This window comes from Miscanthus floridulus, chromosome 16 (assembly GCF_019320115.1).
Source record: "Miscanthus floridulus cultivar M001 chromosome 16, ASM1932011v1, whole genome shotgun sequence".
Taxonomy (NCBI): Eukaryota; Viridiplantae; Streptophyta; class Magnoliopsida; order Poales; family Poaceae; genus Miscanthus; species Miscanthus floridulus.
Window position 1 is genome coordinate 12808447 of NC_089595.1, and position 14637 is coordinate 12823083.

Genomic DNA, 14637 nt, shown 5'->3' on the forward strand with positions numbered 1-14637 from the left:
CAAGGCGAAGCGGCGGCGCTCGCCCGGGCAGGCCTGCGTGCGAGGCGGAGCGGGGGCGCTCGCCCGCAGCTGCCTCCGTGAACTCGCGTCGGCGTCGTGGCCCTGCGAGAAGAACCACGCGCCTCGGTCATGCCCTTGAACACCTTCCTGCAGCGTCGTGTGGTTGGCCGCCCAGCGCTCGTAGTGGTACTGTGGTACAGGTACCTGTCCAACGACGCATTGGCGAGCTCGTGGCGCGGAACGCCGGCGCCGCGCAGCACCAGCAGCAGTAGCTCGTGCTCGCGGACGACAGGGCAGTGTCGCCGGAGGTCGTTGACGCTAAAGTTCAGCAACACGCGACGAGCCAGAGCGGAGCGCAGTGCACAAGATCTTCACAAGGTTTCCAGTTTGCTCTGTTTTGTCTCAAAAGTCTGCTGCTCCTTTTCGATATGTCATTGGACTATCAAAATTAATTCATTTTTTTGGTTCTTTCGTTTTTAACGCAAAGTAAGCAATACTCCCCATGCATGTATATTCACTATTCAGACCAGTCTAACGGATAATCCAACAGTCAGTGGCAGTAGGTGACCACGAACTGCGAAAAGGGAGAGCATCCTTGACGGCCAATCCATTAGCTCGCAAGCAAACCATGAGCGCAAGGCAAAGCACAGCTCACTGCAGAGAGAAGCCACGCTGCAGCTATTCATCGCGGAACAGAAACGAACATAGGGCACGGGGCGTTTTGCTAGTTTAGCTTCCATGATTCGGCCGTGGATGGCGTTGTGGAGGAGCTCTACGGCGCAGCGGGACGGATGAGGAGGCGTTCGCCTGCTCCATGTACGAGCTCGACGACAGCTTCGCGCGCATCTAGCAGTCGCTCCGGATCGCCGCGGACGTTGCGGAGATCGAGCGGGAGCAGCGTTGACACAGGCTTGCGCGCAGTCCGCCACGAGTGGGCCTGTTCTAACGGAGAGGAGGCGGGGACCTAACGTCGTACACGTATCTATATGCTTACAGACAATGGGTCCATATACGATATAAGTGTAGAAAAATGAGATGACAAGAGAGACATGAAATTATAATGGCAATTTTTCAAATAGATGAATTGTAATGGCTATCTTCGAATTTGCAAAATTGTAATGGCGTTGATAAAAAAAAACCTTTATATAATGGTCGTGAATCCGGCGGATCGGATCGATCGAATCCATTTCCCCACTCACGAAACCCTAGCCTCACCTTCCTTCCCCCATCGGCGGCGGCGAATCGATGGCGGACCCCGTCGTGAAATCTTTAGGCGAGACCGAGTCTGAGCGAACGGCAAATGCGTTGAGGGTGAGGCTGATGGCGCACCAGATCATTGTGGAGGCGCCGGATGATGACGATGATGAGGAGGATTTTGATGATGAGGAGGAGGACGATGATGATGTTGTTGAGGTGAATAAGAAGGAGGAGTGGCGGCAGAGGCTTGATAAGCTTCAGATTCAGTATGGCCCGGCGCTTGCCGCTCGTGATAAGGAAGCCAAGGAGCGCATCCTCGACTACGATCCCAAGCAGGGGGGCGCCTACTACACCCGGCTTCTCTACGTCTATGACCTCGCCTCATTCGACCACGACGAGGAGTGTGAGTAATCCGTGCTCTGCGTCCCGGCCCGCCCCTATTTGCATTATGTGTGGTTAGGACGAGGTCCGAAACAACATCATACCAGTCGAAAAGTTCAGTTACATTCGATTTTTTTTTTTTGTCTAAGCCCAAACATGCCTACAAGTTCTTTTTTTTCAATATATAAGTGCAAACTTACCAAGCTATATTTCATTTGTTTAAACTTCATGCCTTTTGACAAATTTTGGCTAAAATTCAGTCAAATATTAACTAAATCTGAAATGACGGGTCAAAACAAGGGAATCCAGGTCCAATTTTCTGTGTCATTTGAATTCCAGAACCCAGGTAGCATATACTGTTAGCTTGCTTGCTTGTTCGATCATTTTGTACATAGATTCATTTAGTCTATCCGTGCCATGTCATGGCAACCCCAGTTCTAGTTCTTGGCAGCAAAAGTTAAGTGGTTAATAATTTTTTAACAGGCTAACCATTCCACTTCATTAGAATGTGTCACTGCGGTTCAAATCATCATGTATTATATACTGTGCCTACAATTTGTATTTGGCTAAGTTTATTGCCAGAATTTAAACTCCTGACGATGATGAAACATGCGCTAAAAGTTTAATGGGCATTTCTGATTTGATTGAATACTAAAAAGAAAAGGAAATCCCTTAGCCTTCTGGCTTTTTTATTAGGAGCATTGCTTGATGGTTCTGCAATCCTGTGGGGGAAAAAGAACAAAAAAAAAGAAATTGCCGAGCATTAGGCCCTGAAGAAACTATTAATTTCCAGGTCAAGTAATGAAAAACTTACTATTTGCTTAAAAACATGGTAGATGCCACCGATGCTAGCGGAACATTTAATGCATTTGCAGTCACTGCACAAAAGCATAGTCTTTTTTTGTCTGTCAATGTTTGGACACAGCCAATGAACTACTGATATTCCACCAACTGGTGTTGACTCAGATCATTCACTGACCACTGCTATTGGAAGTGGTATGGTGAAACCACCCAACTAAAACGCTGTAACTAGCCACCTGTTTTTCTGTTCCCATAATGTGAGCGAATACCACAGCGTGTCATCAGTTACTGATGTCGTAGAAGTCCGACCAAAGGGGGTCACAAGTTAATCAGCCCTCGATGTAAAGGCACATCACTGCCTTTTTTTCTATTGTAAAATGCATATAACATCTGTTTTTTCCCCCGCGTCGCAGCACCCCTTCTGCCGATGAGATTTACTGATGCGGTCTACAAAAGCAAGCATGACTATGAGCTGTGTGAGGCAGTAAACATCTTTTCTGTGAAGATGGGCTCCTTGGATATTGACTTCCCAATCCATGTCTATGGCACTGTCATTGGTAGAGACAGCCTTGACAAAAAGTGTGTTTATCTCTTCCACCGTGGTAGAGAGGACTCCCAAACTATCAACTCTAAGGTATGTAACTCCATTACCACTCTTACGAGGCCTACAATAGTATATAGCATTGGACCATTCACAGTTTCATCTGTGGTAGCAGCTTTCTTATGCTTTGTGGCTCGAATTTTCTTCAACTTGGATTGCAGCGCTATTTATTTTCTATATCTTGAGGAATATAGCACTAGCTTACCATGCAATCTTGTGTAGGATGAATCGCTGATCTTAACAGGACCAAAACGAGGTCTTGCGCTGATAAGTGATACATATGTGGAGACTAATCTGATGATCAAGGGTGATGATGAGTTGCAGCAGGACAGAGAACTCAGTAAAGGAATCCTAACAATACAAGGCATAGCACGGCGATGGTTGAAGAATTGTGTGCTTGAAAGCTGCTCTCTCGCTACCAGGCTCAGTACTGTGGATGTGGTGTATGCAGTTGTGAAAGATGCAGTGGAGGCTACCATTTCAGTTGAAGTTTTAGCGGGAGAATATTTTGGAGAAATTACAGCCTGCACCAGCAGCATCAAGAATAGGATTGTGCTTCATGATGGCAGATTGACTCATAGTGATAGTGGTCAGAACATTGCCCCTGCCGTCATCCCACTCTTGCGATCTGTGGTGGCTGTCTATGTCAAGGAGATGCTGTTACTGACTATTGCCGCCCATACTGATCATGGAGAAATTACAAAGTGCATTGAGTTTACTCCAAGAGTCAATGGTTCAGATCTGGATGAAATTACTGTTGGTGCCGCAACATTGGGCGTGAGGGTTGTATGGTCAATAATTGACTATTGAGTATTAAATGTTGGTTTGGTGGTATTTAACAAGTTATATCATGGAATAGTTGTCTGTAATAACTGTGTTTATCGACTCGGGCTGGTCGTTGGTCTTATGTAACTGGGAATATCTGTCGAGTCACATTATGACAAATTTGCTTATCATGTTTGGCTTTTGTTATCATGTCGATGCGCCGTGCCTTCTCTTTGATCTCGCAACACTCTACCCCTCCATTATAAATTGTACGCTGTTTTGTCTCCTCCTTTGGCCCCCAAAAGAATATTATTTTAAGTTTAGTATCAGTCAAATTTTCTTAAGTTTGATTAAGTTTATGGAAAGATTAGCAACATGTGTATCACCAAATATTTTAAAATATACTTTCCTTGTGTGTTGTTGCAGGAATTTTTAATACATCACTTAGAAGTGAATTTGGAAACAGTAGACTTTGAGATTATATCTGAATTTGGCTATATCATATGGGAACAACAGGTGGTTATATGATAGGGGAAAAAGGTACAAAATGATGGATGCCCATTTTGAACAGAACTACTATCGGATTAGTCACTACTGGATTCAGGTTCTTTGCCGAGTGCCTGAGGAACTCGGCAAAGGCCAAATTGCACTCGGCAAAGCTTTTGTCGAGTGCGGCACTCGGCAAAGCTTTTGTCGAGTGCGGCACTCGGCAAAGAACACACGGCAAAAAATTGATCGGCAAAGCCCTCTTTGTCGAGTGTCTTTCATCGGGCACTTGGCAAAGGCTTTGCTGAGAGCCCCGGGGGCACTCGGCAAAGAAAAGCGACCGTCACGGCGCCGGCCCCGTTGACGGTCGCTTTGCCGAGTGCCAACCCTGTAGGCACTCGGCAAAGATTTTTTTTTTTTTAAAAAAAATCTTTGTCGAGTGCCCTCTATCCGGCCCTTGGCAAAGTTGTTTTATTTTTTTTCTAAAAATTCTTTGCCGAGTGCCCCCTGGCCGGCGCTCGGCAAAGTTTGAATTTTTTTTTTAAAAAAATTCTTTGCCGAGTGCCCTCTGGCCGGCACTCAGCAAAGTTTGAATTTTTTTTAAAAAAAAATTCTTTGCCGAGTACCATGGCCATGGCACTCGGCAAAGCTGGAAAAATGGTTTTCCGAGCGCCCATTTTTTAAGCTTTGCCGAGTGCTGTGACCATGGCACTCGGCAACGGGGTCCTTTGCCGAGTGCAACACTCGGCAAAGTGACCAAAAATGGCAATTTTTAATTTTTTTTACATTCCATCATGACAAATAAATTCATACAAACATATATCACATATATATCTCATTCATCACATATATATCTCATCCATCACATATATATCTCATCCATCCACACATCCATCCACACATATCACATCCATCACAATATATATCACATATATAATAATAAGTGCTCAAGTTCATCCAAATAAATCCACAAGTCCATCACAAGTCCATCAAAGTCCACAAGTGCATCACAAGTATATCACAAGTCCATCACCAAGTGAACAACAAATGAAAAAAATACAACGTGCACTCATCTCAGCCACTGCGATTGTGGTGAAGGCCCAGCTCCATCATTCGGAGGTATATGAGGTGGATTATTCGAACCACCGTTAGATGGAGACTGCACAAAGGAGAAAAGATTGCATGTGAGACAAGATTATTTGGATAGCTAATCTAGGAAGGTAGAGGCCATACAAGCAAAGCACAAGTGAAAGTAAAAAACTTTCATACTCACAGGAGTAGCTGCAGCTGCAGAACACGGAGGTGGAGGTGGAACCAACAGCCCAGCTGGCAGAGAGAAGCCCACACGTTGCCCAAGCCCTTGTAGAAACTCCGTAATGTCCGTCAGCTTCTGCGCCTGGGCCTGCCGCTCGGCCCGCTCGACCTCCAGCTGGGCCGCCATCCTCTGTTGCCCGACCTCCAGCTCCTGACATTGCCTCATTTCTTGTTCCAACCGGGCCTATAATATTTCACTCCAATGTTTCAGTAATGCAAAGCTAATTAAGGTGTGTAAAGATCAATGTATGATGAGTAAAACAGGAATAACCTCGAGTGCGTCGACCCGGTGCTGTGCAGCGGTCGGCCATGTGCGAATGGTCGGGCTCTCGCTCGTGCTCCGTGCTCGGATCTAGGAGAGAGAGAGGGAGTAGAGGCCGTGTCGATGATGCCGTCGCCAAGCCAGAACCGCCCATGCTTCTTGTCTTGCCCCACCCTCATGGTGGCCTCTCCATCGAAGTCCTGGGTGCTCGGATTGTGGTCTGGCCCATGGAGTGACCTCGCCACCTCAGTGTACTCACTAATGCGGGAGTGGACGCTCGGGTTCGTGTATGCCTCGGGCGGATCCTCCAGGCTGAAGGAGATATCGAATGTCACCTTGCCCTTGTGGGCCATACACCATGTCTGGAAGTCCGAGCAAGCCTGGCCACTATGTGATGTCGACTGCGAGAAAGACAGCACGATGATTAGAAATCAGAAAGAACTGAGCGTCACAATAGATAAATGAATTCGCGTACCCATGCTTGTTTGTATCCGGTGAGGCTGCGGCTGCCTTGATGGTGTGCTGGACCTTGCATCTACAAACGACAGTCCCAGGCATCCCTGTGCATCTTGAGGTACTCCTCCATGAACCACTTCTCCACCATCATCGCCCAGTACTTGGGATACGCTTGGCACCACCCGGGAATCATCTACACTTCATCAAGTATTGGACATATAAGAAGATCAAATTAAACCAAATTAATCTCAAAACGAATCAATATTGATGTTCTTCATTTACCTCAAGGTACTGCTCCCGGGTTAGCTGCATCTCTCTTGCGTCTTTCTTGGTTTTCCTCTCTCCAAGCTTCGACCCGTAGTAGGTTACAATGGCCTGGATGCGCACCTCGTGATGCATGTCCTCTCTCCACTATTCGTCAGATCATGGAGAGGCAGGCGTGCTTAAGTCTGTCCACTCGACGACGAAATCGACAAGTGCCTAAGACTTGATTGTAGTACGGCTTGCAAATTCCAAGGAGAAGGGGCATAGCTTCATTGCCCATTTGACGATGCGCCCATTCGCATCCTTATTGCGGATGATGTCCCCTAAAGGGTACTCGGTCATGACCACCACACGATATCCATCGAAGTAATGTCTCAACTTTTGGGATGTTATTAGTATGGCATAGAGTAGTTTCTGAATCTGTGGGTACCTGGTCTTAGATTCGTTGAGTACCTCACTGATGAAATAAATTGGCCGCTGTACCTTATAGGCGTGGCCTGGCTCGTCGCGCTCGACCACTATGGTAGTGGAGACCACCCGATTGGTTGCTGCAATGTAAAGTAGGAGGGTTTCATCTTCTCTAGGAGCAGTGAGGACTGGAGGTGATGTAAGGTAATGTTTTAGCTGCGTGAAGGCAGCGTCTACTTCTTCCGACCACTCAAACTTCTCGGATGCTTTGAGCAGTTTGAAAAATGGTAGCCCTTTTGAAAGGTCCTTGTTTGGTTTTGGTAATTGAGTGACAACTTAGGTGGACTAATTATGTTTATGTGAGATACACAGGTGATTAGTCCACAGGTACATGTGTGTGAGCAACATATGCCATGAAGGTGAAAATGGCTTGGAGATGTTGCAAAGCTCACACATGTGATGATGAAGGAGCTTATTGCACATAAGACATGACATTGACTCATGTGATTAAGGTGGAGAAGATCAAGACAAGACTTGGCTTGATAGACCAGTTGCAAGCGTGAAGGGCAAGTCAAAGGCTTTGGAGTGATGGACCGCGTGGCGGTGAAGCTTGAGCAAGACTTGGCGCCGATGGACGATGGCAACGGTGAAGAGCAAGTAGAGTCAAGATCGATGAACCAATATGATCATGTGATGATATGAAGTGGATCATATCATTGTTGATCGTGTTGGTGCATGTGTTGCATCGACATTGAAGGAGATGGAATGGAATGCGCAAGGCAAAGGTATAACCTAGGGCATTTCATTTCACCGGTCATAGGTGTGTAGAGAAGTTTATGACCGGGTTTAGGATAGATGGCCGTACTATCAAGAGAGGCAAACTTGTTTGCATATCGGTCATCTAGTGCCACTCGAGTGATCTAACTTTGCATTGTCGCTAGGATCGAGTGGCGTGGCAAGTTGAGTGGCTAACATCCTTTGGGAAATGATTGTGAAAATGCTAACACACATACACATGGTGATGTACACTTGATGTTGTTGGCGCTTTCGGGAAAATGGAATGCCTATTTTCTATTGCGCCGGATGCAAATTCTTGTGGTTAGCACACTTGAGCAAGGGTGAAGAGAATGGAGAAGATGCTGGCGTCGGTCAACTGACCGGACGCTGGCAGGCTGCGTCCGGTCGCGCTGACGTGGAGTGTAGCAGTAGCTGGAGAGTGACCGGACGCTGGCTGCGTCCGATCGCGTTCGACCGGACGCGTCCGGTCATGCTCGGGAGCTTACTAGAAACGACCGGACGCTGAGGGTCCAGCGTCCGGTCAGTTGAAGCTGGAGCGCCCGGTCAGGTCAAGTGACCGTTGGAACCGGGACACGTGGTCGTCTGTGGATGACCGGACGCTGAGGTCCAGCGTCCGGTCAACACGACCGGAGCGTCCGGTCGGCCCGACCGTTGCCCAGTGAAGGGGTAACGGCTAGTTTAGCCCTTGGGGCTATAAATAGAAGTGGCCTTCGGCCATGGCTAGTGTTGAGCACCTCAAGGGACTTAGTGTCCATGCTTGTGAGTGCTTGGGAGCCCTCCATCACACATATACTTGATAGTGATCATTCGATTGTGTGAGTGAGCGATTCTAGTGCGATTGCATCGTGAGGTTGCATCGAGTGGCACTAGGTGATTGAGTTGCAAGCCGGTGGTGCTTGTTACTCTTGGAGGTTGCCACATCCTAGATGGCTTGGTGGTGGTCTCCGTCGAAGCGCGCAAGAAGCTTGTGCGGCGCTCCGGAGAAGTGCTTGTGAGGGGCATTGTGCTCGCCCCGCGGGAGCCGCGAAGAGCAACTCTAGTAAAGCGTGTCATTGAGCTACCCTCACTCAAGGGGTAGGTTCTTGCGGCGCCCGACGTGCAGGCTTAGCGGGTGATGCTAATTAGCCGCCGAACCACCAAGTGAGCGGTCGACACAACGGGGACTAGCGTGTTGGCAAACACGTGAACCTCGGGAGAAAAATCATCGTGTCAACCTTGTTCTTCCCGTTGGTTTGCATCCCCATTACACAAGCTTGCAATTACTTTTATACATATTAAGCTTGTGTAGTTGCTCTTGTAATTAGATAGCTTGTGTAGCTTGCTAATTATCTTCTTGCTTGTGTAGCATAGAAGTAGCTCCCTTGTGTGGCTAATTTGGTTTTAGTAACCTTGTTAGTCACATTGCTTAGTTTGTGTAACTAAGTATTTGTGCTCTCTAATTAGGCATTGGTTGCCTTGTTATTGAGCATTGCTAGTGAGCTTAGTTAGCTTTGTGCTTTTGCTTACTAGCATGTGTAGGAGCTCCCTTGTTGCTTAAAGTACTAGTGGCATAGGTTTATGTGACCTTGCTCCTAGAATTGTTTAGGAGAGCTCTAGCTAGCCCGGCACCTTTGTTGCATAATTGTTATCTTTGTAAGGTGCTAGTGAACATATATAGTGGGGTATAGTCTTGGCTAGACTGATAGTTTTAATTCCGCATTTGTATCGGTTAGCCGACGTAATTAAGTTTTAGAAAAGACTATTCACCCCCCCTCTAGTCGCCATCTCGACCCTTCAACGGCGTGGGAGGAGACTCATCCTCGTGCGGCCCCTTCTCCTTGTTCGTCTGCCAAACCAGCTCCTCATTCAACTCGTCCACGGGCGCCACCTCCTCCTATAGCTCCTCCTCACGTGGAGTGGGAAGAGACGACCCCCTCCTGTGGCTGGTGGTCCTCCTCCTCCTCCTGTCCGATCCCTCCGCCGCCCCCTCCGTCTCCTCCTACAGCCGGCGTGGTCTTTGGTAAATCGAGTTCACGGACCTATGACGGTCGCCCGCCATCTTTGTTCAATCACCTGTAATAAAAAAGAAAAACAAGACGTAATTAGAAATAGGTGCAAAAATGAACAAAACATAATTACAAAAAACATAGTTATACATGTATTAGAAATATATGCAAAAATGAACAAAACATAATTACAAAAAACATAGTATTACATGTATTAGAAATAATCTTCATGATTGAGAGTAGCTGGATCATAGGTCTCGTCATCACTATCAACATTGTCTAACTCATCAACACTATCCGAAGGAGGAATATTGTCTTCATTGTCATTGCCTAAACGTAATCGCTCAAGCATTTGTATGTCCTTCAGATTTTGCACCTCGTCTCCAGCGTCCTCGTCATCATCCCTTTCATTGTCTACTTCCATTCCTATCTCTTCGGTTAAGTCTATGTCAAACCTCCCTTGTAGCCCCTCTTCTTGATAGAACCCTCCATCATATGTGTTTGTGTTGAAGTTGTAATCTTCATCGTTTGGGACAGGTAGTTTACCGTGTCGCGATACCTTGTGCACAATAGATCAACCCTTAAGATGCTCGGCGTCTTTGCACGCGTATGACGTATAATAAATCTGGATGGTCTGTTGAGCCACAATGTAGACATCTTTTCCTGGATAGATGGAATCCTGTCGAATCTCGACTGGCCCAAGCTTAGGGGTCCGTCTCATTACTCTAGGATAAAACCAGTGGTATTTGAATATGACAGGAGTAAGAGGTTTGGAACCATAGAATGATAGTTCATAGATTTCTTCAATTCTTCCATAATAGTCGAGCCCATCAGTGCCGGGCGTAACAACTCCGCTATTTGTGGTTTTTCGATTGGGCCGACTCTGCTCATAGCTTGCTGTGTGAAAACGATATTCATTCACGTCATAACCGGTAAATGACTTGACCCTAACGGCACAGCTGTTTGCATCCTATCTCAGCTCGTCACTTATAGGCGCATCAGATTAGGCTTTCTGTTTGAACCAACAAATGAAATCGGGGCTCTCTAGTCCCGCACCCTATGAAAGAAGGGTATTATTTTCTTGCAGGGTAGGTTGCCTTGATCCATGCCAAGATTGACGAAGAAATTCCCTGTACCAACGAGAAACAAGGGGGTTGGACGAAGAAACAAGGACATACGGTGAAATGAAACAAGTTCATTTAGAACTTACCCAATGAACGGCTGCACCTCGATAAGGTTGGTCAACACATATAGCATAATATTGCACCACTCTTCATTTTTCAATTGCTTAGTGGTTGATGCACTTGCGCTTCTGAGTTGCCCTTGGAAAAGGCTAAGGTTCGATTCATTTTTGCCAGTATTGTAACAAGGGGGTGGATTATAAACGCTAGGAAGGTTCTCAGTGTAGTATTTCTCTGTGAAGTTCGACACCACCTCTAGAATGTATGCCTCTGCAATAAAAGCCTCAATTTTGGCTTTATTTCTACATTTTTTGCGAAGAGTCTTCAAACATCTCTCGATTGGATAGCACCAATGGTCCTGCATGGACCCCCCATCCGTGCCTCATACGGGAGGTGCACAATCAAATGTTGCATCGGCAAGAAAAAGCCGGGTGGAAAGATCTTCTCCAACTTATAGAGCAACACGGGTGCCGTTTTTTCCATGTCATCAATGATGGTCCGAGAGAGCTCCTTGGCACAAAGCTGGTCGGTGCAGTGGCGAGGCGATGCGGTGCAGGCAGACCCACAGCGGCGAGGAAGACGATCGGGGTCGTCGAGATACTCCGGCTCGACTACGACGGCTCTTCTCTGCAAAAAAAGAACAAAATACTATCTCAGTTCAAAATTTCGTCAGAACCTCCCCTACACGGTGACGTATCCAAAACCTACAAAAAACATATGGCACGATGGCCGACAACCACATATACATATGCATTCAATTCAACATATCATTGCCAAGTCACATTCATCCACCACCACCGCCGCCACCACTCTACTCTTCTACTACTACAACCACCACCACCACCACCACTCTACTCTTCTACTACTACAACCACCACCACCACCACCTAGTACTACTACCACCACCACAACCACCTACTACTACTACTCTACCGAACTCTACTTCTACTAAAACATACTACCACTGCTACTCTACTACTCACCTATAGTGTCGGGGGCTGGGAGGGCGTCGGGGCGTCGGGGTTAGCCGAGACGCGTCGGGGACGGGGAGAGGATGGTCGCGGCGGTCAGGGGCGCGCTGAGGACGGCTAGGGTCACGTCGAGAGGGCCAGGGCGGCGATGCCGTGGACCGGGGCACGGGCCTCGGGGTTGGAGCGGCGGGCGTCGGTGGGCCGCGGTGTCCGGGGCGGCCGGTGGAGGCGCGCCGGTGTGGGCGGGCTGGCGGGCGAAGGCGGTGGGGGCAAGCCGGCGGGGGCGCGTCGGCGGGGTGGGGCGGGCGAAGGCGGTGGGGGCACGCCGGCGGGGGCGTGCCGCCGTGCGTGGGCGGGGCGAGACGGAGCTCCTGCACGTGTGATATCTCGTACGATGCTTACAAACCAGGGCATCTCCACATGTGATATCTCGTACGTGATAACGTGCACCAAACCTTCTCAAATTTTTATCACATCCTCCACATACGATATCATGACATCTCGACTAGTTTCATGATTTTCAGACTTCATTTGCATTTTATAGAATTTAAAAACAATTCGTCCGCAAGTTCGTGGTCATGTTTCGTGAACAAGATGTTCGAAATTTCACGTCCGTTCCTAGATACGGCCTCACACTACACTCAATACCATGAATATCATTTTTTGAATCATTAAATTCCATTATTCGATGCACGTGCAGTTCAAATTTGCATTTTCCGAAAAAATTCAATTAAATGAAATAAATTAACTAAATATAGCAAAAAGCCATAAAAATGTACCAAATTTTAACATGGAGTCTCATGTACTGTAGGAGGACTCGAGAAAAATTTTGGAGTTCAAAAGTGAGGAAAAAATAGTTTGTCGTTATTCTTTGCCGAGTGTCAGGGTCTGGCACTCGGCAAAGAAGTGGTTTGCCGAGTGCCTACCCGCTGACACTCGGCAAACCTGGACGGCAGGCGGCGGCCGTTACCTGACGCCGCTTTTTGCCGAGCGCCAGGGTTTGCCGAGTGCCTGACACTAGGCAAAAAGGGCTTTTGCCGAGTGTCTGGCTTTGCCGAGTGCCTGACACTCGGCAAAGCCTTCTTTGCCGAGTGTATATCGTTGCCGAGTGCCCGACTTTTAGCCCTCGGCAAAGAAAGTTGCACTCGGTAAAGGATCTGTTTCCCGTAGTGATTTGCTCTTATCACTCCCTTCTCTAAAAATGACCGTTTGGAGGTGCTCTCCCTATTTGATCTAACCAATAGTGACAACATGTTGGTCAGTCATTCACTTGACCGTCAGTTCAATAGAACATTTATCCTTGTGATGATTTTCATGAACTATGAATCTCCTTGGGGGGAATTGATGATGCCATGAAGAGCACCATAGGATGATTCCAGTGCTTCCTGAATTGTATGGAATTATTAGGGAAGATATAATTATTAGAGAAGATATATAAAGCAAAAACATAAAAAAAATTATATGAAAGCAAGAAAGCTTAGTGTAGAACAAAAATGTAATAATAAGTTGGATCGGGGTGTGCTAGACACTTGATGGTCCATGTGAGAAGGACACTGTGCAGATGGAGAGAAAGTTGTGTGACAACTGAAAACAGAGATCGAAAGGAAGAGTAGTTAAAGAATTTAAATGGAACTAATAATACTCTACAAAGCGGCTGAAGAGTTAGCAGATCTACCTCATTATTAATTATTATTAAATAACCTCTACAAAGCGGCTGAAGAGTTAGCGTAGTCTTCAAAATTTCTTACCGTTTCATCTCATTTTCACGGTCTGTTTTTTTTATTCAATTTTCACGGTCTGGTTTTACTCCACCGTACATTGCTGTTTATTATTATTATATTATGGTCCACGTGTCACTCTATGGCTAGAGAGAAAATTATTTTCACCAGGTGCCGTATCTCCGCCTCCGCCGCCGTCTTCCCCGTCCCCGTCCCCGTCCCCGTTCCAGCCCCTGACGAGTAGCGCCCCAGCCACCGCTCTGTCGAGGTGGCGCTGCCGAGCGTCGCCCCCGCCGAGGGGTGCCGTACCGGCCTCGGCCACTGCTGCGACGCATCTCCACCTCCTCGGCTCCTCTTCCATGGTACCGGTCAGCTCTCTTCTCCCCTCCCCAGCGCTCCTATGCATGGGATTCGTCTCAGTTGCTTTATTTTCGCATTTATCCTGACATAATTCACATGTTCTTTAAATTTCATTGTACTTACTGTTGTCTAATGAAAATTGGCCTTGCATGTTGCATCTATTTGTATGTGAATATGCAATCCACTTCTCTTATCAGCCTCATGAACTGTTGAAAGCTAAGGTTTTTGCATCGTGGTCTTTGATGTGTGTTTCTATGCTCTCTAGCTATAGTGAAATCATTGCATTGCTGTTGCTTATGTTACCTAATATGTCATTTGGTGCGTGAATTCTTTGATGTAGAAATTAAAATGCTGGGTCCAAACCTTAACATATATTTCCCTCTGTTGCTAAAATGTTCAACAATGCACCATAGGTGTGACTTTTCATCTTGTTCTTAATTAGCAATCTGCTACACCAAACTATCATGTGATAGTGAAAACAAATGTGGACGAGTATATAGTGAGTTTTTGGAATGAACCATTGTTTGTTTGTTTGGATCTAAACCCCTTCTCAAGGTTAGTCTACTTTGATCAGTTCAATATATTTATAATCAATCTTGGAGGTCCACCATAAAGATAATCCTAGATACCTACACTCGGCAAAACCTTTGCCGAGTGTTACACTCGGCAAAGGGCGCTCGGTAAACAGT

The 14637-nt window shown here is 46.9% G+C and overlaps 1 protein-coding gene across 1 annotated transcript; it reads left to right on the forward strand.

The window, feature by feature from the left end:
• Window positions 1–1200: 1200 nt before the first annotated feature.
• On the forward strand, window positions 1201–3961 carry LOC136512028 (uncharacterized). Its single transcript, XM_066506037.1, has 3 exons — window positions 1201–1600; window positions 2793–3013; window positions 3203–3961. The coding sequence occupies exons 1-3, from the start codon at window positions 1246–1248 to the stop codon at window positions 3788–3790; spliced, it is 1164 nt and encodes a 387-aa protein (XP_066362134.1). The 5' UTR covers window positions 1201–1245; the 3' UTR covers window positions 3791–3961.
• The last annotated feature ends 10676 nt before the right edge of the window (window positions 3962–14637 follow it).

Bases quoted from the DNA above. Each gene is read 5' to 3' on its own strand.
- LOC136512028 (XM_066506037.1), top strand. From the start codon at position 1,246: ATGGCGGACCCCGTCGTGAAATCTTTAGGCGAGACCGAGTCTGAGCGA. The intron at 1,601-2,792 runs GTGAGTAATCCG...CCCGCGTCGCAG, and splicing joins ATTCGACCACGACGAGGAGT to CACCCCTTCTGCCGATGAGA. The intron at 3,014-3,202 runs GTATGTAACTCC...AATCTTGTGTAG, and splicing joins CCCAAACTATCAACTCTAAG to GATGAATCGCTGATCTTAAC.